This window comes from Miscanthus floridulus, chromosome 4, assembly GCF_019320115.1.
Source record: "Miscanthus floridulus cultivar M001 chromosome 4, ASM1932011v1, whole genome shotgun sequence".
NCBI classification, from domain to species: domain Eukaryota; kingdom Viridiplantae; phylum Streptophyta; class Magnoliopsida; order Poales; family Poaceae; genus Miscanthus; species Miscanthus floridulus.
Window position 1 is genome coordinate 1,097,353 of NC_089583.1, and position 27,584 is coordinate 1,124,936.

The window sequence follows — 27,584 nt, forward strand, 5'->3', positions numbered from 1 at the left end:
GGTCTACTCCGATCCGAGACAGAGTTTCGGCATCATCTCCCTGTTTTTCTCCGGATACACAATCTCCCTACCGAGACGTGTATTTGGAGAAGAGCGGGGAGGTGCTGCCAAAATTCTGTCTCGGATAGGAGTAGAGCATGGAAACTAACCTCATCTACGCATCCTCGGGTGGGATTAGGACCTATCTTCACCTATTAGATAGTAGGATCCTCGTGTAGATGCAATGGATTCTTATATTACTCGCGTATATGGTAAATGATGGATGACCGTGAGTGGATGTACACTGGCCGAAGGGGTTATGGAGACTGGACTGATGAATGGATGAAGAAGACCAATGCTTTCTTGGAAGCAACATTTCAGGAGGCTAAAGAAACGGATAAAGTTTGGTGTCCCTGCAGCGAGTGTGAGAACAGGTGTAAACAAACAAAGGTGGATATGGGTAAACATCTTGGCAAGTATGGATTTATGGCAGACTATACCCGGTGGACCCTCCATGGTGAAGGACGTAGGAGAGACGAGGTCGTGAGACAACGCATCGAGGATCTTGATGCTGATGGCGGGGTAGGAGACATGTTAGGTGACTATCATGAAGCACACTTCGGTGAAGGACGTAGGGATGAGGAGCCAGAGGCAACCGCAAAGGCGTATTACGACATGTTGTCTGCGGCACAGAAACCCCTTCACGGCCAGACAAAGGTCTCTCAACTAGATGCCATTGGACGCCTTATGGCTTTCAAGTCCCAGTGCCACCTGAGTCGAGACACCTTCGATGCTATGGTGACAGTTTTTGGCACTTTGCTTCCGGAAGGTCACATTCTGCCAAGGAACATGTACGAGTCGCGGAGACTCCTCCGTGTACTTAAGATGCCATATGAGCAGATACATGCTTGTCCAAAGGGGTGCATCTTATTTAGAAATGAACACGCAGAAGCTAAGCACTGTCCAAAGTGTAAATCCTCTAGGTTCCTTGAGGTAGACTATGGTGATGGTCTCAAGAGGCAGCTTGACATCCCCGTGAAAATCCTACGGTACCTTCCGTTCATACCGAGGATCCAACGGCTATACATGAATGAGGAGTCCGCGAAACAGATGACATGGCACAAAAATGGACGTCGATACAATCCAGATAAGATGGTACATCCTTCCGATGGTGAATCATGGAAACATTTTGATGACATTCGTCGTGAGAAAGCTCTAGAGGCCCGTAATGTCTGTGTTGCGCTGGCAACAGATGGGTTCAATCCTTATGGAATGATGGCTGCCCCATACACTTGTTGGCCTATGTTCGTTATCCCGCTCAATCTCCCCCCCTGGCGTCATCTTTCAACGGCAGAACATATTCTTGTCGTTGATAATTCCTGAACACCCAGGGAATAGTATGGGTGTGTTCATGGAGCTTGTGATTGATGAATTGCTCAATGCTTGGGACAAAGGGGTATGGACATACAACCGAGCTACAAAGAGAAGCTTCAAGATGCATGTTTGGTACCACTACTCCCTGCATGACTTCCTGGCATATGGAATATTCTATGGCTGGTGTGTTCACGGCAAGTTCTCATGCCCAGTATGCAAGACAGCTCTGAAGTTTATTTGGTTGAAGAAGGGTGGCAAGTATTCCTCGTTTGACAAACATCGACAATTCCTCCCTCTTGACCATGCATTCAGACAAGACACCAAGAACTTTACGAAATGCCTCAAAGTTACAGACCCTCCACCGGTGATGATGACAGGTGCCACGGTCCGTGCTCAGATAGATGCTCTCGAGGTCAATGAAGTAGAAGGTGGTTTTATGGGATATGGCGAGCAACATGCATGGACTCACAAGTCGGGCTTGGAGAGGCTCCCCTATTTTGATGACCTTCTTCTTCCACATAACATTGATGTAATGCACACTGAAAAGAATATCGCTGAGGCACTTTGGGGAACAATCATGGACACTGATAAGTCAAAGGACAATGTTAAGGCTAGAGTGGATCTGGTAACGTTATGCGACAGACCAAAGCAAGAGATGCAGCCTCCTAGAAATGGCAAGAAATGGACTAGGCCTAAGGCTGAATTCACGTTAAGCAGGCCCCAAAGGAGGGAAGTACTAGAATGGTTCCAAACGTTAATATTCCCTGATGGGTATGCAGCGAATCTGAGGAGGGGAGTGAACTTATCTACTATGTGAATCAATGGGCTCAAGAGTCATGACTACCACATATGGCTTGAGCGGCTTCTTTCGGTGATGGTTCGAGGCTATGTCCCAGATCATGTCAGGCAAGTGCTGGTAGAGTTGAGCTATTTCTTCCGCCAGCTTTGTGCTAAGGAGTTATCTCGGGCCGTGGTTGCAGACATGGAAAAATGGCACCTATGTTGCTCTGTAAGCTAGAGAAAATCTTTCCACCAGGCTTCTTCAATCCGATACAGCATTTGATTTTGCACCTCCCATATGAGGCAGGAATGGGGGGGCCTATGCAGGGCCATTGGTGCAATTCAATTAAGAGAACCCTAAAGGTTGTTCGAAAGAAATGTAGAAATAAATGCAAGATTGAAGCTTCCATCGCAGAGGCATCGATTCTGGAGGAGGTGTCAAACTTCACAACAACATACTATGGTGACAACCTTCCTAGCGTGCATAATCCACCCCCTCGTTATAATGCTAGGGAAAATGAATCGAACCTCAGCCTTTTCCGAGGGCAACTCGAAAGTGCAAGTGGTAAGACCCTCAAGACCTTGAGTCCTGAAGAGTGGCACACTATCATGCTATATGTACTGACCAACCTCGAAGAAGTGGAGCCGTACATGGGGTAAGTCACTATTTTCAACAAACTTGTTCTCGACAAGTCACTATTCTGCATCCAACCCCCTTGTTTCTCGTCGGTACAGGGAATTTACTCATGAATTCTGGCATCGATCAAGGGCGCCTACCCCTCGGGAATTTCACACCCTTCTTAAACGGGGTGTGGGAAATGGAAAACCCAATTTCATTTCTTGGTTCAAACGCAAGGTACGTTCTAATTTAGCTCGTACTTAGTTTGACATTACAAGTTGCTCGTACGTGCGAATGATATAACGAACTATCCTGCTTGAGCTTGCAGGGCCAAACCGATGCATCTATGAGCGCCGAGTTGAGTCAGGTTGCCGGTGGCTGTGCCTTTAGGGTCATGTCATTTACTGGTTATGACGTGAATGGATATCGTTTTCACACAATAAGACACGAGCAGAGTCGGCCCAATCGAAGAACCACAAATACCAGAGTTTTGATGCCCGCCCTTGATGGGCTCGATTATTATGGAAGAGTTGAAGAAATATACGAACTCACGTTTCATGGCCGCAAACCTCTTAATCCTGTCATATTTAAATGCCATTGGTTTGATCCTAAAAAAAATAAGACGGACCCCTAATCTTGGGCTAGTCAAAATTCGACAAGATTCCAAGTACCTAGGAGATGATGTCTATATCATGGCTCAACAGGCCACACAAGTTTATTATCTCCCATGGGCATGCCAAGACGACCCGCATCTTAAGGGTTGGGATGTTGTGAACAAGGTATCGCCACACAGTAAACTACCTGTCCTAAACAATAAAGATTACAACTTTGACCCAAACACATATGACGGAGAGTTCTTTCAAGAAGAGGGGCTACAAGGGAGCTTTGTGATAGACATAACCGATCCGGTCAGAATGGAAGTAGACAATGAAAAGGTTGATGATGAGGACGATGGGGATGAGGTTCAAAATGTGAAGGACTTAGAATTACTTTGGCGATTAGAATTAGCCAATGACAGTGATGACAACATTGCTCCTCCGGATGGTCATGATATCAACATGGAAGTAGACATGCATGATAGTGATGATGAGACTTATGATCCAGCTAATACCGATCATGATGATTATTTCTAAGACATGTAATATTATGTTACCTTCTAATTATGTTTTGTTCATTTTGCAATACGTCTTATTTATTTTACATCTCTTTCTATCGTCAGGCTCCTCCACCACAGAGGCAGGAGGGGGAGGTGGAGGAGTCCGAGGAGGAGGAGGTGCCCGAGGAGCACGAGGAGGCGGTGGAGGACGAGGAGGAGGAGGTGCCCGAGGAGCACGAGGAGGCGGTGGAGGACGAGGAGGAGGTGGAGGACGAGGAGGAGGACGAGGAGGACGAGGCTGAGGAGGCGGCGGGGGGTTCCTCTTCCTGTGGTGCGGCGGTAGGGGGCTCCTCTTCCTCTGGCACGGCTAAACTCTATCAGCGAGGTCCCTCGCAACTCCCGAAGTGACCGATACCTCTTGAGAGACGCCCGATGGTTCGACCCGCTGGTTCAAAGTAAGTAACTTTACACGCTGTCACTATTTTCTCATTTGTTATGTTGAAACTAATAATTTTTCTTGATCACTTGGGCAGGGGTTTCGTGATTGTGGGTGCAGGTGGTCACGGACGCCATCCCAATGGCGTTCTTGGTGTTTTGTGCAAGACACACTTCCCTGGCTTTGTTGACTTTGCCGGAGTGCGGCAGCCGGCCTGGACGTTTGCCCACTACGCCGTCTGCTCAGATGCATATGATCGGTATGGCAGGATCTACGGCCACAAGGCAGAGCGGGTGATTACAGAGCTATGGGTAAGTCTTCATCTCACTACACTGCTCAATTCATCGCATTCATTGGACATTCTTCAAATAATGATAGGATACATTGCGTCTACATACAGGATTTCTTCAGATACGAGCCGGGATGGGAGGTGGCAGCGAGGGCGGCGGCTAACAAAGCTTGTCACAAACTCGTGGGTGACATGCACTACGAGGCGCGCCTCCAGGCCATCGTGACATACAATGCGACCTTCGAGTTTAAGAAGGTCACGAAAAAAGAGGCAAGAAAGGAGACGCTGACCAAGGAATAATACATGAAGGTAAATATATAAGATTAATACTGATTTTTTCTAAGATTAAATAAGCTTAATTTGATCTACATATACTTGATGTCGTGTAGGTGGTTCCGTGGTGGTGCACTGGGCACGAAGACTGCTGGGAGGCAATGGTGGACAAGTGGTGCAGCCCCGAGTGGTGGGAGACGCACAACGCTTGCCGGGAGCGGTGTTTGATGATGCCTGGTGCACCACACCATCAAGGCAACCTTTGCCTCCCGGCCTACGCAGCTAAATGGGTACGCTGAATCCATTTCTTTATTCTAAAGCTCAACTATGCAAATTTCTAATCATCCAGATGTTTCTTTCGCAGTCGGCGTCACATGGTGGCGTGCCCGTCTCCCAGTTCGAGGCGTGGGCAATGGCCCACAAGGGCAAGGCAACGTCCGACGTCCACTACAACCCGGAGGACCCGCCTGAGGCGTACATCAACTCGTCCGTCCACACCCACCTCACTGAGTACACAGCGATGGGCAAGGGAGGTCCATGGGCCAGAGTATGATCCCACCTCCGAGGACCTTGATGGAGAAGTCATCATGAGGTTGGGAGGAGGGAAGAAGCACGGGTGGTACTGGATTGGCGACGGCGCAATCGACCCGGCCCGTACTAGGTCTCTCTCCTAGATTCGAGCAAGGAACACGAGCTCGAGCCCGGCCATACGCACACGGCCGGACTGTACACAGCACACGGTGCAGGCACTCAAGGTTATTTCTGTTTTATTCGTCGTTCATTGATTTTTACATACCTTTGCTTTGCGTTGTATCATTGGGGTGAAATATTGTAGGCCGAGGTGGCGGAAGAGAGGAGGCGACGGGAGGAGGCTGAGGCGAGGGCTGAGGAGGATCGACGGAGGATGGAGCAGATGTTTCAGTATATTCAAGGTCTTGGAGCTCACTCGGGCTATGTTCCGCCACCGATGATATTCACTCCACCAAATAATCATGTTGTCACTCCTCTGAGTTTCTCTACCTTAAATCTAAATGTGAATGTGGATATGGATATATGATCCTAATATGTGAGATGACCTTTGACAATTCGTGGTACCACACACCTCTATTGTCTGCAAATCGGCATGGCAAATTCTTCATTGAACCAAAACTCGTCCTTGGTTGGACACTTGGACCTGGACTGTTTCTTGTGGCTGTAGACCAAGCTCGTCCAGATGCAGTATATTGCAATCTGGACACAACTCACAACTCAACAGCATGTCTCTTCAATCTTTTATATATGAAGATGCACTTTAGTCAAATTCAAATGAACACACACAGCACGTAGTTAGGTACTTCGTTCGATACAGCGGGCAAGCGGCAGCTGCCTGAGAAAACACAAAACCGGATTCAAACGGCTGCTGCCGAACCAAGCTAGGTCCAGCATAGCCTTTTAGCCTGTGGAAGAGAAGGCAATATGTACAAGACAAATACCATGCAACAATTGACTTACAAATTGTGTGCAAAAAGAAGAAAAAACACCAACACTCAGCAAACATGTAAATAGGTGGTCAGCCAGATATTGTGCAGCAGATAACTCTCTCAAATCAAAGCCACGATCGATCTGAGGGAGACAGAAAAAAAAAAGTTTTGCTGCTGGTAAGTTCCCTAGAATGTCAGACCCTTGTCCTATGCACCGGCAGCAGCAAGAAGCTTATTTCCTTTCAAGGAAGGAACAGTTAAAAAGATTGCAATATACTATAAATAAAGAGGGCAGGATACCAGCAGAGACAAAGCAAATATTCACTGCAGTCTGTGTGAAAAACTTGATCATTGCTACTCTCGTGGTTCTTACAGTACTGTACTACCTATACTACTAGTGTGCAATGCAAGCACTACGCATGTGTACCTATATATACTGACAAAGACAAAGAAGCAGTTCTGATCTATTGTCCCCCCCCCCCCCCCTATATATATAGAACCTACCTTAAATCTTGTCTCACACATGCAATCATTTCTCTTTTGTGCAGGGGCAATCGGAGGCGTCGAATGATGTTCATGGCACACCTCCAGCTCAGGGCACACCTCCGTCGCAGTGGGACCGGTGGAGTGGCCGTCAACAATAGAGGTAGATGGACTTGTGCTTGTGATGCTTATTTGTGAATGGTGGCACTTGTGGCGGCACTTGGATGATATTTGTGGACTATGTGATACTTGTGGACAACTTGTGATGATATTTGTGGACTATGTGATACTTGTGGACAACTTGTGATGATATTTGTCATGGTTGTGGATTATATGTGATGGCTGTGTGATATATGTGATTGTTGTGTGATATGTGATATATATGTGATGGTTGTGTGATATATGTATGTGTGGATACAATAAACAAAAAAATGCAAAAAAAAGCAAATTTCCCAGCTATGCCGAGTGCAATCACCAAGACACTCGGCAAAGCCTCCCTGCCTTTGCCGAGTGCCACAAGTAAGACACTCGACAAAGCCTCCCTGCCTTTGCCGAGTGCGACACTCGGAAAAGAGGGCGGGCTTTGCCGAGTGCCCCCCGTGAGGCGCTCGGCAAAGCGACCGTCACCGTCAATTGGAGCCGTTAGGCAACTTTTCTTTGCCGAGTGGTTTACTGGCACTCGGCAAAGCCTTTGCCGATTGCCCGACAAAAGACACTCGGCAAAGAGGCCTTTGCCGTCACTGGCTTTGCCGAGTGATCTTTGCCGAGGGTTACACTCGGCAAAGGCTTTGCCGAGTGTATATGAGGATTTGCTGAGTGTCACAGGCACTCGGCAAAGAGCCTGAGTCCGGTAGTGAGTCCATTGGCCGGTCCCGCAGCGACAGCTCTGATGGGCCGTCCTCACCGTAGCCGGTGTAATGTACATACAAGAGCTTATATACGGATTATATACGATTCTCTAACACCTGTCGAAGATGTTGTCAAACAGTGAAATATCTTTATACTCCATCCGTGTACCTCTCACTTACCTTCCAAATATATTGAAATCTGATTCTATTCCGCATGATTAAAGGGTGAACTCTTAGTCTCCTTATACGGCAAGTACATGAGTTACTTTCCTTGTACAAAGTAATCACATATTTTTATTTAAGTAAAGAATATCTTCTTGCTCCCCAAATGCACTATATTTGAGGATAAATTTTAAATGCCAGAATGCACTATATTTCAGGATGGAGGGAGTAGAAAGGAGGGCAAAAGCTTTGCGTGATTTCTATTAGATGAAGAAAGAAAAAAAGGCAAGTGCCCGTCAAGTTTTTTAAATGCAAATTGGGCCCAAAAACTATACAACTGAGTAGAGTATTCCACTCATCCTACACCACATTGGTACCACAACCGGACAACTATCACCACTTATGTCACTACTTGCTCCAACTTGATCGAAACGACCCAACTAAAACAACTCAAGTAACAACTAACAAGGACAGAAGAGACACGACGACTAGCCGTGCGACACCAAACAACAAAGCTTGGGGCACCCATGGTCAGACGGAAGGAGCAACTACGGAACTGGAAAACCTAGCCATGCCTCCTAGGAGAAAATTAACGATGCTAAAAATGCCGATAAGGTAGCCCACCAACATCCAGTGCGGTAGGAGGAGCTAGGAAAGGACACCTGCAAGAAGTGAATGACGTTCACAGACATCGTTGTTCAAGCTTTCGCCCCGATCTCAAGCAACCTCCATCACCGTTGTCGTCGAAGACCAAACCCTACCAAGGGGGTAGGGTGCGGTGATGGATCAACAGCAGCCCCGCCCGTCCACCGCCCCTATAGACGTCGGTCGGGAGAAGTGCAAGGAGAAGCCCGCCGAAGAGTCCATCCCCCGTCAGAACCGACAGCCGGCCAGCGGCAACAAGCAGATCCGGCCAACGGCAACAAGTAGATCCACCCAGCTCCGCCGTGAAAGCCACAACTCAAGGAAGGGGGAATCCAGGTGGCAGGGAGAAGAGGGCCATGATCAGAAGAAGCCCTAGTCGCCTAGCCCACCAACGTCCCAAATTCTTGCTGAACTGGCCCCAAGCCGCCCACTCTGCCATGCCGCGTAGCCGCTGTCGTTGTCGTCGAACTGGGAGAGCCTGGTGTGGCCCGCTCGACCGACGCCCACCTCGCCACCATGGCACGACCACTACTGGAATCGCGCGATTTGCCTAGTGCCGCAGGCACTAGGCAAAGGCCCAAAAACACTAGGCAAACAATTTGCCTAGTGTCACACTAGGCAAACAAGGTCGGCAGAGGCGGACTAGGCAAAGAGCACTTTGCCGAGTGTCAAACCTCGGACACTCGGCAAAGTGTTTGCCTAGTGTCAAGGACACCACTCGGCAAAAGTATTCCACTAACGGTGGAAATCGTAACGGACGTTTTGCTTAGTGTCAGAGGTCGGACACTCAGCAAAGTATGCAAGGTTTGCCTAGTGCCAGGCGTCCGACACTAGGCAAATATGTCAAGCTTTGCCTAGTGTCAGGCCGCCTACACTAGGCAAATATGCCAAGCTTTGCCTAGTGTCATGCCTCCGGCACTAGGCAAACTGCCTACTTTGCCTAGTGTCAGTTTCCTAACACTAGGCAAAGCCTGATCCCAGGTGTGCCACGTGTGGCCCCTTTGCCTAGTGTCAGACCCCTGACACTAGGCAAAGTAACCAGAAGCTGAATTTTTTTTATTATTCCATTTGCGACACAAATATAAATCATATTCAAACACCACAAATATATCACATGAATCATAAATAAGAACCACATGTTCACATATATCACATGTTCATACCAAAAGTCCAAATGTGCCACAAGTTCACAAGTTCATAAGTGCACAACCAAATTTCTTAACAAAGTTCACAACAAGCTGATCACGACGATTGTCAAGGGTGAAGAGGCCCGTGGTTTGATGCTCTAGGCGACCCTTCCACTTGATTCGGCTCAAGCTGTGGTGCCGGCGACGTTCCAATCTGTGAAGCCGGCGACCCTTCCACTTGATTCGGCTCAAGCTATGGTGCCGGCGACGCTCCAATCTGTGAAGCCGGCGATCCTCCAATTTGATTCGATGCCACGCCCGATTGATGCTGAAAAAAATGAAAAGGATACCGTCAATAAAAAATTTCGACAGAACCTCCCCTACACGGAGAGGTTTCCAACCCCTGCAAGAAAACAAACGGCACGATGACCGTCAAGAACATACATATCAATACACCGCCACCAACACCACCACCACCCGAACACCACAACTGCCACCACCACACCACAACAACAACCGCCGTCACCACCAACACCATATTGTATGTTTGAGATTGCATATTTTTCTAGTGTGCCCTATGTCAAGTTGGAACATAATAAGTAATATAGTGGTACTCACAGGAGTAGCTGCTTGAGGAAGTGGCAAGACTAGGCTAGCTGGCATGGTCCGCCCCATAGCGGTGCCAAGAGTGGACACGAACCCCACCAGCTCCTCTATCCTCTGTCGTTGGGCCTCCCGCTCTTCCACCGCCCTCGCTTCCATCTCCTCACGAAGCCTCCTTTCTTCTAGCAGTTGGGCCTACAACATTTGACCCCCAATGTTAAAGTAAGGCAAAGGTATGTAAAAATCAATAAGCAACGAATAAAACAGAAATTACCTGGAGTTCGTTGACAAGGTGCGAAGCAGTGGTTGGCCGTGGACGTATGGCCGGGCTTGCGCTCGTGCTCCGTGCTCGGATCTGGGAGAGGGTGGGAGTAGAGGACGTATCGATGACACCATCACCCATCCAATACTGCCCATGCTTCTTGCCACCTCCCACCCTCATGACGATCTCTCCATCAAAGTCATGGGCGCTCGGATCGTACTCTGGCCCATGGACCGCCCTTGCCATCTCAGTATACTGACTGAGACGGCTATGGACGGTCGCGTTGCTGTATGCCGAAGGAGGGTCATCCGGGTTGTAGGAGACGTCAGATTTTGCCTTGCCCTTGTGGGCCATGGCATATGCCATGAACTGGGTAACCGGCTGCCCACCATGCGACGATGACTGCGAGAAAAATAGCAAGATGATTAGAAATCATGCAACATACAACGTTATAATAAAAAAATGGATTCTCATACCCAAGTTTGCATGTATCCGTTGAGGTTGCGGTTGCCTTGATGGTGTGGTACACCTATCATCTGCAAACGACGCTCCCGACAAGCTTTGTGCTGGGCAATCCATTCGGGGTCCAACCACTTGTCCACCATCATCTCCCAGCATCGGGGATCCCCAGAGCACCAGCACGGAACCACCTACAAGCCATGAAGTATATGACATATAAGAAGTTAAATTAAAGCTATCAGCACTACATTATTAATGTTCGAATACATTTACCTTCATGAACTCTTCCTTGGTCAGTGCCATATCTCTTGCTTCTTTCTTCGTGACCTTCGTTGCAAGGTAGGACCTGTGGTATGTTATGATGGCCTGGATGCGTGCCTCGTAATGCAACTGCTTCACGAGTCTTTTACATGCTTTGGTTAGCACCACATCCGCCGTGTCCTCAAAGCCTTCCTGAAGTCTGAAGAAATCCTGCATATACACATGAAGTATTCATTCATTATTTCAAAAAATGTCCAATGAATGCGATGTATTGAACAATGTAGTGCGAGGAAGACTTACCCACAGCTCAGCCTTCACCCGCTCCGCCTTGTTGGAGAATGTCCTGCCAAGCAGATCTGTAGCATCGGGGGCGTTGGCGTAGTGGGCAAACGTGTAGGGCGGCTCCTCTCTCCCAGCGAAATGGATCAAGCCAGGGAAGTGTTCCTTGACCAGAAGGCCAAGGATGCCACTGACCTTGCGTGTGTGACATCCTGCAGACTCTACAACCGTCCAGCCCCTGCACAAGTTATTAAGAATAATAGTTAGCTTCTAGTGTGATTTTTGAACATATCATTTGAAGTAGTGAAAACATGTTAATTTACTTACGTTTCTCCGTCGGGTGCAATCTTCAGGCGTCTATAAGAAGGTATCGGCTACGTAGGGAGGCTCGCGGGACCTCGCAAGTACACACTCAGCGTACCAGAGGAAGCCGAACCCGCTACTGCCTCCTCCTCGACGTCCTCCTCCTCCCCGTCCTCGTCCTCCTCCCACTCGTCCTCCTCGTCCTCCACCCTCTCGTCCTCCACTCGCTCCTCCTCGTCCTCCACCCGCTCCTCCTCCTCCTGCGGTAGCGGCAACTGCTCCTCCTGTGACCGCCTCCTGCGACCGGTGCTGCTGCTCCTCCTCCTCCTTTGCAACGGCATCGATAGGTCCTCATCTGCAGTGGTGTCTACCGGGCGTGTTCTTTGGTAGATCGAGCTGACCCTCCTATTTTGACGCCCGCCCGCCATCTTTGATCAATCACCTGCAATCAAAAACAAAAAAACAATGTTGTATTAGAAATAACATAATTACATAAAGGCAAAAGGAACAAACTAAAATTACAAAATAACATATTATTACATGTATTAAAAATAATCTTCATGATCGGGATTAGCTGGATCATAAGTCTCATCATCACTATCAATCATGTCGAAATACTCAACACTATCCGAAGGGGGGATGTTGTCAACATTATCTTGGCCTAACTATAATCGGTCAAGCATTTGTAAGTCCTTCTCATTTAGCACCTCGTCTCCAGCGTTGCCTGCATCAACCCATTCATTGTCTACTTCCATTCCAATCGCTTCGGTTAAGTCTATCTCAAACCTTCCTTCCAACCCCTCTTCTTGGAAGAATTCTCCATCATATGTGTTTGGGTTAAATGTATAATCTTCATCGTTTGGCAAAGGTAGTTTACCGTGTGGTGATACCTTGTGCACAATATCCCAACCATTAAGATTCTCTTTGTCTTGGCATGCGTATGGGAGATAATAAACCTGTGTGGCCTGTTGGGCCACAACATAGACATCGTCTCCTGGTAAGACGGAATCTTGTCGAATTTCAACTACCCCAAGACTAGCCCAAGTCTGTCTCGTTACTGCAGGATCAAACCAATGGCATTTGAATATAACAGGATTAAGAGGCCTGCAACCATGAAAGCTGAGTTCGTATATTTCTTCAAGTCTTCCATAATACTCGACCCTATCTTGGACGGCCGTAAAAACTCCAGTACTTGTGGTTTTTCGATTGGGCTGACTCTGCTCGTAGCTTGATGTGCGAAAGTGATATCCATTCACGTCATAACTAGTAAATGACTTCACCTTATAAGCAAAGCCATTGGCAACCTGTCTCAACTCGGCCGTCATGGACGCATCGGTTTGGCCCTGCAAGCTCGAGCAAGATAGATCGTTTTATATTTCACATGTACAAGCAACTTAGAATGTGAAAGTACAAGCTAAATTGGATGGTACCTTCTTTTTAAACCAAGAAATGAAGTTGGGGCTCCCATTTCCAGCACCCTGTCTAAGAAGGGTATCCCATTCCGGAGGGGTAGGTTCCCTTTGTCGATGCCAGGTTTGACGACGAAATTCCCTGTAGCAACGAGACAAAAAGGGGTTGGCCAATGAGTGATGACGTTATGAATCAAGTTCGTTGAGAACTTACCCCAAGTATGGCTCGACTTCGTCAAGGTTGATCAACACATACAGCATGATACTATGCCACTCTTCAGGTTGCAACACTTTGGTGGTCGATGCACTTGCGCTTCCGAGTTGCCCTCGAAAAAGGCTGAGGTTTGATTCATTTTCCCCAGCATTGTAACGAGGGGGAGGATTATGGATGCTAGGAAGGTTTTCAGCGTAGTATGTTGTTGTGAAGTTTGACACCTCCTCCAGAACGGATGCCTCTGCAATGGAAGCCTCAATTCTGGCTTTATTTCTACATTTTTTTTGAAGAACCTTTAGACATCTCTTGATTGGATAGCACCAATGGAACTGCACGGGCCCCATCATTCGTGCCTCATTCGAGAGGTGCAAAATCAAATGTTGCATCGGCAAGAAGAAGCCGGGGGGAAGGATCTTCTCCAACCTACAGAGTAACAAAGGTGCCGCTCTATCCAAGTCATCAATCACGGTTCAAGATAACTCCTTGGCACACAGTTGGCAGAAGAAATAGCTCAACTCTACCAACACTAGCCAGACATTCTCAGGGACAAAGCCTCGAACCATAGCTGAAAGAAGCCTCTTAATCCATATGTGGTAGTCATGACTCTTCATCCCTAGGACTCGCAGAGTAGATAAGTTCACTCCCCTCCTCAGATTCGCTGCATATCCATCAGGGAACATTAACCTCTGGATCCATTCAAGTACTTTTCTCCTTTGGTCTCTGCTCAAGACGAAATCGGCCTTAGGCCTTATCCATTTCTTGCCGCCTCTAGGAGGACGCATATGTTGATTTGGTCTATCACATAATGCTGCCAGGTCGACTCTAGCCTTAGGGTTGTCTTTGGACTTATCAGGAATATCCATGAGTGTAGCCCAAAGTGCCTCGGCGACATTCTTTTCAGTGTGCATTACATCAATGGTATGTGGCAAGAGAAGATCATTAAAATAGGGGAGCCTCGTCAAGCCTGACTTATGTGTCCACATATGTTGCTCACCATATCCCACAAAACCACCTCCTTCGTTGGCCACGAGAGCATCTATCTGAGCATGAACCTCGGCACCAGTCATCATGTGTGGTGGAGGATTTGTCTCTATGACACCTTTTGTGAAGTTCTTTATGTCTTGTCTAAAAGGATGGTCCATAGGGAGGAATTGACGATGTTTGTCAAATGATGAATAATTGCCACCCTTCTGCAACCAAATGAACCTCAGAGCTGCCTTGCATACTGGGCATGGGAACTTCCCATGAATGCACCACGCGCTGAATATCCCATATGCCAAGAAGTCATGCATGGAGTACTGGTACCAAACACGCATTTTGAAGTTTCTCTTTGTAGCCCGATCGTATGTCCATACCCCGTCCTCCCAAGCAAGGATCAATTCATCAATAAGAGGCTCCATGTACACACCCATGTTATTCCCCGGATGTCCAGGAATTATCAATGACAAAAAGATGTTCTGTCATTGAAGGAGGACGCCGGGGGGGAGATTGAGGGGGATAACGAAGATGGGCCAACAAGTGTACGGAGCAGACATCTGACCATAAGGATTGAACCCATCTGTTGCCAGCGCAACACGTACATTACGAGCCTCTTCAGCTTTGTCATTATGAATGCGATCAAAGTGGGTCCATGCTTTACCATCGGAGGAATGTACCATCTTGTCTGGATTGTATCGTTTGCCCTCTTTGTGCCCTCTCATCTGTTTCACGGATTCCTCGGTCATATATAGACATTGCATCCTCAGTAAGAACGGAAGGTACCGAAGGACTTTCAACGGGATAGAAAGCTGCCTCTTCTGGCCATCACCAGAGTCAACCTCAAGGTACCTAGAGGATTCACACTTTGGACAGTATTTTGCATCCTTGTGATCTTTCCTAAATAGGACACACCCCTTCGGACAAGCATCTATCTGGTCATACGGCATTTTAAGTGCACGAAGCACTTTTTGAGACTCGTACATGCTCTTTGGTAGAATGTGGCCCTCAGGAAGCAGGCTGCCAATAAGGGCCAACATACCATTGTAGGCTTCTCGACTCAGGCTAAACTGGGACTTGAACCCCATTACACGTCCAATGTTATCATGTGGAGATGTTAGGGTTTCTAAGCATCATACGTGACGATGTGCTCGAAATCTTTTTAAATTTTTATCATGGCACCCGCATGCGATATCTTGACTTGTCGACAAGTTTCATGAATTTCAGACTCCGTTTTCATTTAATAGAATTTAAAAGCTATTTGCTCGCAAGCTCGTGGTCATGTCTCGATGTGAAGATGTGTGAAATTTTTGGTCTGTTTCTGGATACGGCCTCAACTAACACTTACTAACATGAATATCATTTTTGCATTCATGAATTGCCATTATTCGTCACACTTGCAGTTCAAATTTGCATTTGTCGAAAAAAATCAAAGAAATTAAATAAACTAAAGAAATATAGCAAAATTTCATAAAATTGTGCTAACTTTCAACATGTTGGTCAAGGCATAGTAGGAAAGCTACATAAAAAAATTGGAAGCTAAAATAAAAAAAAGAAAAAATATTTTGCCTAGTGTCTTTGTAAGACACTAGGCAAACTGGCCGGTTTGCCTAGTGTCGTCCGGAGACACTAGGCAAAGTTCTAATTTTGTCGAGTGTTAACGGAAGACACTCGGCAAAATGGTAACGGCGGTTGTCCTCCGGCAGCCTTTGCCGGGTGTGATGGTATGCCTAGTACTGACACTAGGCAAAATGGTCATTTACCGAGTTGATTTCTTTGCCTAGTGTCGACACTCGGTAAATCATTATTTTGCCTAGTGCTTTCGTTTTGCCGAGTGCTCCGGGGTCTAACACTCGACAAACAAGCTCTTTGCCTAGTATCCGACAATTGACACTAGGCAAATCTCGGTTTTCCAGTAGTGGACAGACGCGAAAACGAGTAGGTCGCTGCCGTCCACGCACTACAGCGCCGATGCCGCACAGCCAGCACAGCCGCCTACATCACCACAACGTCTAACGGTGTCTGGCCACACTACCACGCCACCAATCCGCGCCGACGCAGCCAAGCCAACTGCCTGCCATCACTGACGCCGTTCGCTAGCCGATCGTCGGCGCCACAGGCAGCGGCGAGGGGGAAGAGGGCTAGCGGCGGGGCTAGGGTGGCCGCCGTGCGAGTGGCCTGTGCGCGCGGGGGCAACGGCAACGCGTGCAGTGGGAGAGGCGAACGTGTCTCGTGCCAACGTAAAACAGTGAAATATCGATGCAGGTGAATCTCGATATGCGTAATAACTGCTGAAAGGCAGACAAAATGTATGGAGATGTGTAATGACCATGTGGGGGTGATTAACGGGAGAATCCGATGGGTAGTGTTGCCTACCCACCGGCTTTGTATTGTCTCCTTTGTAATTAACATACGACAATCACCCGAAGTGAAATAATAATAATGAAAGAGCTCCCGTCCCACTCTATGTCTGTGTGTTGTATATTTTGTGCTTCTGTGTGTGCATTACAAGAACCGATTTCTGAACAGAATATAGTATTTGTTGGTGCTGCAGTAGTATGGAACGTAGGTGTGGAACTACATTTGGTGGGCCGTGGGCCGCACTCAAACCATGAGGCATTTTAGTTTGGCCTGGTTCAACATTTGGGCGTCGACACATTTATTTATGTACATTTTTTAAATAGTTCTCATACAAATTGAAAAACTTGTGTTCTAGCACTATAGAGAATATATGATTTAAATTGTTGTACTTGATAGTCGATTTTATTTTCAAAATTGCACGGTTGCCATTAGAATAAATTAAGTATATATCATGCAAAGTTATATGAGACATTAGAACCAATGTTAGCATAGGATTAACTTTGTTAAAACTGTGCCCTGTTGCAATGCATGTATCTTGACAACATTGGATACCCATCAGTATATATACATGCCCATTCGGGCCGCCTGGTCCGGCCCAGCCTGAGCCCATGCTAGGCACGGCCCGCTGTGGCACTGGACTAGGCACGGCACGAGGCCGGGCCGCCGGGCAATGCCAAACTATGCTTCATGCCTGGCCAATGGCCCAGGCACGGCTTGTCGGGGCCTTTTTCATAGCCCGAAAAGCACGCCATAGCCAATGGGCCAGACCCACCCGACGCCCACAGAGAGAGAGGGAAGGGGAGAGCAGGAAGCAGGCAGCCGCGGGAGGTGTGGCGGCGGCCGCCGGCACCCTCGCCCCCGAGGTGGATCCGGCCGCAGGTGGCGGTCACACACCTGCGTGCAGCAGGAGGAGTCAGGGGTAGCCGCGGGAGGTGGTCCGCCTACACGTGCACTCACCCTCGAGGAGGATCTAGCTACAATCGGTGGCCACGCACCCACGGGCGGCAGGAGGAGGGCAAGGGTAGCCGCGAGAAGTGGTGGCGGTGCCCTGTGCGCTCGCCCCAGAGGCAGGTTCAGCCATAGGCAGCGGCCGCACACCCGGTGAGGGAATGAGGAGGGCGGCACAAGCATCTTCTATTGGAAATGTGAAAACCATATGTATGGATTTGTCTTTAAAAATACTTTCACAAAAATTTACATATATCACTTTTTGATAAATATCTTTATAAAAATAAGTAGTTAAATTTATGCTTTAGAGACCGTGTCTCCGTCCAAAACGACTTCTTTTTTTAGTCTGTAGGGAGTATAGGAGTATATAACCAAACCAATCAGTCAGTGAATGAATTAATGGCTACTCATCATTATCCAAAAAAAGTATCAGTGAGTGGCTAGCTAGCCAGTTTAGCGCCCACTAATACAGAGACGGGCTTTAGTCCCGGTGGAAAACCCCCTCTAGTCCCGGTTCCCCATCCGGGAGTAAGCATCCGGGACTAAAGGACCCCTTTTAGTCCCGGGTCACGAACCGGGATTAAAGGGGAACCTTTAGTCCCGGTGGGTAACACCAACCGGGACTAAAGGTCCTCCCAGCTTTAAAAAAATAATACCTCCCACCGCTGCGTCCCGTGAGATTCGAACCCAAGACCTCATGCATTGCCTCGCGCGTAGCTTACCACCCCACCTACACAACACATCTGACAATGGATGGGATGCTTCCCTTTTGAACTAACACATCGGGGGACCTTTAGTCCCGGTTGGTGGCTCCAACCGGGACTAAAGGGTCCTTTAGTCCGGGTTGGTGTTACCAACCGGGACTAAAGGGTCTACCTTTAGTCCCGGTTGGTGTTACCAACCGGGACTAAAGGTTGAGGACTTTTAGTCCCGGTTGGTTGGCTCCAACCGGGAGTAAAGGTCCACCTTTAGTCCCGGTTGGTGTCTCCAACCGGGACTAAAGGTCCCCTGCCACTGTGCCGAGCGCAGTAGCCCGTTGGGCAGGGACCTTTAGTTCCGGTTGGAGACACCAACCGGGACTAAAGGTCTCTCTAGTCCCGGGCGCAAAAAATACCGGGACTAGAGCCAATTTTAGCCTCGGATGAAAGGTCTGTTCTCTACTAGTGGCCGCACGAATGCATGTACTCTTGTCTCGATATATGTATTTTATAATATACCACTAGACTAGACTAGGCAGGCGCCGCACTGACGCGTACGTGCAACATAACAAATCTGGATGAACTCATTGTTTTTTTTTTGTGAGGAATGATGAACTCATTGTTATTGTAACTTGCAGGCACGCTAGAATGATATGTTTATGTATCTGCGCACGCACGCATGGAAATGGAAAGGAAGACGACGATCTTGCTTTCACCCTGTTTGGAAGATCTGTATAATTTCTCACATGTAAAGAGCTTACACCTGTATTTCTCTGTGCACAAGAAAACCATTTGAAAATTTTACCCTGGTAAAACGTTGTTTGGATAATAATAGTATAAATTAACCAGCCATGCGGGCCCACGACACGTCCTCGACGATCTGACCGTGCGGGCCGGCGAGAGATATATCGAGAGGTCCCTGATGGCGGCGCGGGGCACCGCCGTGGACATGGACGGGGCTAGGAAGGTGGCCGAGATGGAGATGATTGTCAGGCTACGGATCAAGCCTGACGGTGAGCTGGGTGGATTAATACTAAGAACAGAGCAATTGAAGAACAAGAGAAGATAACGATGAACTCTATTGATAATATTCTACAGGAATTGTAGCAACTGAATTCTAACTGAAATGTAACTGTAAGTTTAGAATAGACTCCTCAGGGTGTGTTTGGTTGAGCTGTGGCTGTGGAAAAAAGCTGCTGTGGGCTGTGAGCTGTGGAAAAGCTGTTGTGGGCTGTGAGCTGTAGAAAAGCTGAAAACTGTTTGGTTAAATAAATATAAAATATACCATATATCTTTATCTCTCTTGAAACAACTATGGAAAAGCTTTTTATTCCACCAATTTTGAAAAGCAGAAAGCCAAAAGCCAAAAGCAGGGTCAAACCAGCTTTTAAAACTGTACTACGAAAAAACAGCTGCTTCTGAAAAAGCCATCTGAAAAAGCAGCCCCTTTGGTTAGGCTTTTAGCTTTTGGGGCCAAAAGCCAAAGTCAAAAGCCCAACCAAACGGACCCTCAGATTCGTTGCTCTCTCTCACCTCAGACTTGGGGTTATATACTCCCCTTACAAGGCCTTCGGCCCAACACTGCCAATGCTAAACTGCCTAACAGAGAGACTAAGCCGTCCCAACTCCTAACCCCTGGATGGATACCACGGCTGTTGTCGGTCCACAAACAGTGCCCCTTGCCTTACTCCTGACAGCCGCCCCTCCTTGAAAAGCAGCTTGTCCCCAAGCTGGACTTCCTGGATAACGCCGCCGTAGATCATCAACTTCCTCCCAAGTATGAAGATATGCCGGCATACTTGACCACTGCACCTGAATCTGATGCAAGCAAGATGATCCTTTGGTTAATAAGCGAGAATCAGAGAACTTTACTGGACATACTGATGCCGTTGGGTCAGTTGGCAATTGTTCCAGACTGTCCTCAACCACTGCCGATGCTGGAACTTGTTGCTTCAGCTGGGATACATGTACCACCGGATGAATCCGTGAATCTTCAGGTAAATCCAGTCGATATGCTACAATACCCACACGAGCCAATATAGTGAATGGTCCAAAAAATCGATAGCTCAACTTCTGATTCCCTCGAGGAGCAACAGAAGACTGGATGTATGGCTGTAATTTCAAATAGACTTTATCACCCACAACATACTCTTTTAACCTTCTCTTCTTGTCAGCGAAATGTTTCATTCTCTGTTGAGCTCGTTGCAACTGATTCTTCAGCACATCATTCAACAGATTTCTTTCCAACATCCTCGTCCTTAATCTAGATGAGCACTCTCTGCTGTCAACTCATTGCGCTCATCGTATTTCTTTCCTTCCAAACTTCCTATCAAACAAGCATGATTAGTGAGTGTAAACCTCTCTTGGCCACACTGGGTGTCTGATCCAAACATGTCCACCATTGGTGGACAGAGTCACTTTGCACCAGTAGTCTGGATGCATATCCTCGTTTTCGATCCAAGTCGCAAGCTCCCCCTATAATCGCCTAGTGAATCTGCACTCTTTGAAAAGATGGATGATGCTCGTCTCATCATGTGCCTAACGACAGTGTACAGTTGCATACATTTTGCCCATTCTCGACTTTGCAGCATGTCGTCTAAAGTTCAAATTCTTTTTTGTACTGCAAACCAGCTAAAAACTTGCATTTAGATGGTGCCCAGACTTTCCGAATCAGGGTATCAAAATTGGTTTCCATCGTCCCTAAAAACCATGCTCTATATGCTGACCCGGTGGTGTACTACCCATTTTTTTGTTAGTTTCCAAGCTATGGAATCCGGCGTGTTTTGTTTTAATTCCACGCGGTTGACCTCACGCCAAATATCCCAATGAATTCTACAAAGTGTTGGGTTGTGAAGTCTCTATTCTGAAGATTGACGTCACGCATCCAATTATTGTCGTGAACAGCCGATTTGTAATGAAAGGTTGGATGAGAAGTCAGCAACTCACAAGGTCGATGTTGTCACACCCCAAAATTTTTATTTCAGGTTGAGAATAGAGAATACTAAAATAAAATAAATGGTTTAATATTTGTTATGAATTTTTGCAAGATCAATTTATGCTCTCGCAAATATTAGTCATAAAAAATGTGAATTTTCAAACCTTTTTAAATTAATTCAATGGCCTTTTAATTGCTGTGGTGTTTCCTTCCTTGTTGCTTGATTTGGTGCTGTGTGTGTGTGTGCGCAAAGTTTTCAAATTGCTATAGGGTGTGAACGGCGCTAGCTGCTAGCTACAGTCGTCAGTACTCAGCACATGCATGCATGGTGCGGTTACATTTTACAGGTTTCGCGGCCGAAAGGCAAGGATGGGAGGCTAGCTATTACTACTACTTTACCTGCTGGTCCGGCACACGTGTGCATGCGTGCGTGTGTCTGTACGGCCAGCGTGCGTGCGCATGTGCAATTATATCTATACTCCTACTCGGCTGCAGTGCAAAGCAAACATCATCATCATCATCATCCATCCGTGATTCTTCACTCTTCAGTGGAGGATGCATATGCAGCTAAGCTAGCTGCCTCCACTTCTCTCTGTCTCTGTAGTCACTCTCTCTCTCTCTCTCACACACACACAGAGGTCATCACCAACAACAGCCATGCATCTCCGTCCATTGATACATATACACAGATAGATCAGCCAAACGGCCAAACTACGTAGTACAAGGGAACTGTGGCCAACCTGCTTTTTGTTACAAGAACCTATATGCTATTAGCTCTCACCACGCTGATATATCATCGATCTATATAGCTAAACACAAGCCAAGGCAAAACCACAAAACGATGCATATCCACGCATGCCGCATATATACTAGATATAGATGGATAAAATTGCAATGGAGGAATCTATCAGCTCATCTCGGACTACTGCGTTCTACGGCAACAGCTACTACAGCCACCACCACCAAGAACAACAACAATCTCCTGCTCTTGCTCCTGCATCTGTTGCGGCGGCGGCGACGTCTGATTTCGAGGACGCCGACAGCGGCTGGACGGCCTACTTCCTGCAGCTAGCCTCTGACGAGGAGGAGGACGCGTCGGCGTCCAACAGAGAGAAGCAGCAGCTGCGGGATGTTGGCGGCGTCCTCTGTGGAAGAGGAAGTGCCTCCACCTCCACGGTCTCCAAGCCCAACAAAGCCAAGGATAATAAGGAGGCGGTGAAGAAAGGGGTGAAGAAGACCAAGGACGAGGTACTTCATCTTGTCGGAACCACCGGAATTCTAGAGGAGGAAGATCCACTGCAGGACACCGCTTCCTCTCCACTTGTGCAGCTAAATATAAATGGAGACCTGCAGGTTCGTAAAACCTAACCTACCAATATATATACGTACACGTACGTAGTATGTTAGAGCTCGAAATATCTTATTGGTTGTATATATATGTTCAGATGTTCTTAATTCTTTTCTTATATATTCTGCTATATATTTGCTGGTTCTAGCTGCTGCAATATATAGCTAGATACGACACAACTAACCGTGGCAAAATGAAGAAGACGAAGGAGGATGTCAGTTACTAATTAAGCATTTCAGATTTCATCATACTATATACATAACTCGACTTGAAGAAAATATATAGTACATACAGTATGTGCGTAATATCTTGCTCTGCCTCTCGCCACCCTCAATTAATTCAAGGTCGTTCTTGCATGTTGTATCTGTTTAGCTTTTCTTGTAACTTGGTGCTTGATTTCATGCATGTGTAAAAACACAGACTCATCTCATAGGCCTACTAGTTTCAATAACAATAAATTGAACCCATGCCCTGCCGGCCTCATGTGGGCTGGAGTGGATTGGGAGGAAATAATAGAGGGGGAAATTAGTTCTCATCTCATTCGTTCCCTTCTAATGATCCACATGCATGGGCAAGAATGAGTTTATTAGCTTGCAGTACACCAGGGAGGGTCCGAGCATCCATATACAATTTATTGACCCCTTAGTGTGCCGTTAATGCGTGTTGTATTGAACATTTTCTCTACCTTAAATACAAAGACGCACAATCCTTGCCGTTAATAATGCGTGTTGTATTGAACATTTTCTCTACCTTAAATACAAAGACGCACAATCCTTTTACGTGTTTGAGAAAAAAAGGAGTTTATCCAAACAAACAACGCACGGTATTATAATACTGCAAATCATTCACTAGTAGGAGTAGCATGTTACAAATTAATTGTATCTACTAGTAGTAACGCAAGGCACACAGCAAAGAATATATGGTGCTTTAATTTGGCTAGTGTTGTGGGTCCTTTATTTCATGGAAATTAAACTGCATATATATGCGTGCATTGTTTTTTTTTAAAAGAAAATAGGAGGGGTTTCCCCCTACTGGACTTGTATTAATAACAAATTTAAATAAAAGGGGTTCTGGGTACAATAGATCAAGATAATATGCGTGCATTGTAGCTACTCATGATTGGTCTGAACATGATGATGGGAGAGCATGCATGCATGCAGGAAGTTTGGAGCACTCCTGCAGGGGGCAGAGACCGGCCACCAGTGCAACGTAGAAGAAGTGGTGGAGACATCAATGGCAGGAAGGATTGAGACATACGTTGGGCCATCTCTATCTGACCGATCGACAGTGTAGCAGCATATATATGCGGCAACTGCAGAAGAGATGCATGCTTATTTGTTTCCTCTTAAACTGTAAGTTTGTGGACCCAACATATATTGCTAGCTAGCGCCCGTCTACTGTATGCTAGCTACTCCCTGGGTTCTAAGTCGTTTCATTTGACATTTCTAAGTACATAGTTCTTGGTTATTTATCTAGATATTTACACTATATCTAGACACATAGTAAAGTTGTCTATGTATCTAGGAAAGCCATACGGGCTTTTCACAGTCGTACTAAGTTGTGTTTTTAAGGTCTATTATAGGGACTTGGCAAACCCTCTTATTCTTCGTTCTTGTTTTCTAAACTCGCGGCAAATCTCTTGCCATTCCTTTTTAAAAAATCTAAGAAAACCAAAATGACTTTTATAATCTAAAGCGGTGGAAATAGTAACTGTTTTGCATTTGTAGTTCTGCACGCTCTTCCTTGTTGTTGGCTTATCTGATTTGTTTGGCGTCGCGCTTGGATTGCCAGTATCGATATCAAGATCTATGTCTGTCATTATTGTCGTTGTCCACATGTAGAGCTCCTTAAAACATGCACTCACAGAACCTCATGCAGGGCCTACGTCAGGGTGAGGTGAAGCCAGGTGAAAACATTATTTTTTGCTTCATCCCACCTTAAACCTTTGTATGAGCACGATTTAAGAGGCTTCCAGGGTGAAGCCATTTTATTTTACCCCGTTTGACAAAAAAATAGCTCTTGAAGCAGTTAGAGAAGCCGTGACAAACAAGGGTATAATTGCTTGTGAATATATAAATTTTTGGTGGAAATTAACCATGCATGCATATGATTAATTGATTCGACAAGAGTGGATAGGCTTTTTGACTTTGCTAACTCGCTTTGTCGGACGACAAGCAAACTAATGCGTCCGTCGCATCGTCGGTCGCCAGTTCACATGAATCGGAATGGGAAATATGGATGCATGCAATGCATGGCGGATGCGATGAGAGAGAGATCATCCATCTATCTATAGCTAGTAGTCATGCGCATGCATCTCGGCATGCTTCACCTACTACGTTACCCACACGTATACTCCACGCATGCATCTCGGCTGTTTCATTCAGAAGCAATAGTAATGCAAGCTAATAATGGTTCTTGCAAAAAATTAAACCCAAAGATTATTAATTATTAGATTAGATGATGACGGTCTCACTCGTAATAAACACGTACTGAATGAAAGCGCGCATAGATCGATCGGAGTAATAATGGCCCTTTGTTTCACTGAAATTAGGCTTGTGCTGAACTAAACTCAACTGACGACCGATGGACGCTAGCGAGCAGGAAAGATATATAGATGCACGTGAACACTGCGGCGCTGCTCGATCGATCTGCGTCGTCGTCGTCGTCCTAGTGCCGGCCTGCGCTGCCCATACAGAGAGAATTGAATCAAGGACCACGAACACATATACGTACTCGGTCTCTGGGACTGGATGTCAGCTTTGGATTAATTGTATTGGCAGCTCGCTCTTGCATTGCATGCATGCCGGCCGGCCTATATACACCCATTAAATATTGGGATCCGAGAGAGAATAAATGGATTACTTCCTCCGAAAAAAATACAATTCTTGTTTTTTTTTTCAAAAAGCCAAACAATTGATGATGTCTAATAAGTACTTACAGGAACAACACTGTCGGACTGTGTGATGAATCGGTAGTGTTTTTTTTCCATCATCAGTGTCGATCGATCACACAAACCGACATTGTTGGCTACACAAAACACCGTCGGCTCGTGTAACAAACCAGCAGTGAAGATTTATTTATTTTTTTGTGTAAAACCGGTATTGAAGATTGTGATCACTACTGGTTTATAAGAACCGGCATTGATGTGTACCATCATCACTGCCTGTTTGGTTGTGTTGGTTCAAAATCCAGCAGTGAAGGGACATTCGAAGCAGCCCTGATTTGAGGATCTAAGGTCGTGTAGAACAACCGTTTGGGTACCCAGCCAGAGCCTATCGCGTTGCTTCTTCCAAGATCAGTTAAAACAAAGAGCATGACTAACGATTAGAAGAGACAAGCCTAAGAAACCGATCTAGCTCATTGCGTAGCTCACCAGCATGCAATAGCAAATAGAAGGGCCGCTGCAAACATCTCCACAACCATGGCGGTTCATGACCATATATACAACGGACATTTGACCCAGTTTTGATATGATGTTTCAATTCTTCATTTATAGCAGGACACTCAGATCATGACGCTTTCTACAACAAACGCTACATGAACCCCCCAAATGTTTTGGGTTGAAACTATGATGAGGAGTGTGGAATCAAGTCATGTCATTAGACCAACGTGGACCAGACGGAGCCATGTCACCAATCTATCACATGCAATATGCAGCTCTCTATAAAGAGAAAAGGATGGTCAATAGAGGTGTCGTCCCCCACCTTATGACGATGGTCTGTCCATATTACAATATGCAGATGACACCATTATCTTTATTGATCACGACCCAGAACAAGCACAGAATCTGAAACTGTTGCTTTGCGCTTTTGAACAGCTATCTGGGCTGAAGATCAACTTCCACAAGAGCGAAGTCTTCTGCTATGGTGCAGCTAAAGAGATGGAATCCTTTTATACTAGTCTCTTTGGATGCAATACAGGGGAATATCCCTTTAGATATCTAGGGATCCCAATGCACCATAGACAACTCCTGAATTCTGAATGGAGAAAGGTGGAAGATCGTTTCGAACACAAACTCTCTTGTTGGAAAGCGAAATACCTGTCATATGGGGGTAGACTAGTTCTGCTTAATTCAGTCTTAAGCAGCCTACCTATGTTTATGATGTCCTTCTTTGAGATCCCTAAGGGGGTCATTAAAAACCTGGATCATTATAGATCAAGGTTCTTTTGGCAAGGCTACTCAGATAAACATAGATATCGTCTTGCTAGATGGGACATCCTTTGCCGTCCTAAGGACCAAGGAGGATTAGGTATCCTAAATTTACAATTGCAAAATAAATGCCTTCTAGCCAAATGGCTGGTTAATCTGCTAAACTCAGAAGGCATATGGCAATCTCTTTTACGGAATAAATACTTAAGCTCCAAGAGCCTAACTCAGGTGGCAGCCAAACCCAATGACTCTCATTTCTGGAGAGGACTCATGCATATCAAAGATGAGGTGCTGGCTAATGGTTCATTCGATATTAAAGATGGAACCAACACTAGGTTTTGGGACGACACATGGGTAGGAGATAAGCCTCTGAAATTTAAATATCCATCCTTATATAATATAGTGCGGGATCCTCACGCAACAGTCTCAAAAGTGATGACTACTAGCCCACTAAACATCTCTTTTAGAAGGGCTCTGGTGGATAATAAACTTGCAGAATGGCTTAGTTTAGTAGCACGGATCTCAAATGTCGAATTGGTGGAAGGTTCAGATTACTTCAGATGGAGTTTAACCAAATCTGGGTTATTCTCTGTCCGCTCTATGTATCTCTATCTTATAGATACACAAACACCTTTTCGTCATAGGAAGATCTGGAAGATAAAAATTCCTCTAAAAATTAAAATCTTTCTTTGGTTCTTGCAAAGGGGTGTCGTCTTAACCAAAGACAACCTCGCTAGGAAAAATTGGAAGGGGAGTCAGAAGTGCATCTGCTGTAATGGGAATGAAACTATCCAACACTTGTTCCTAG

At 46.3% G+C, this 27,584-nt stretch overlaps 1 protein-coding gene across 1 annotated transcript; it reads left to right on the forward strand.

Moving 5' to 3' along the window:
* Positions 1-22,105: 22,105 nt before the first annotated feature.
* On the forward strand, positions 22,106-24,165 carry LOC136550746 (uncharacterized). The gene is made up of 2 exons (XM_066542342.1): positions 22,106-22,631; positions 23,787-24,165. Exons 1-2 carry the CDS (start codon positions 22,158-22,160, stop codon positions 23,874-23,876), a joined length of 564 nt encoding a protein of 187 aa, XP_066398439.1. The 5' UTR covers positions 22,106-22,157; the 3' UTR covers positions 23,877-24,165.
* Positions 24,166-27,584: the final 3,419 nt, after the last annotated feature.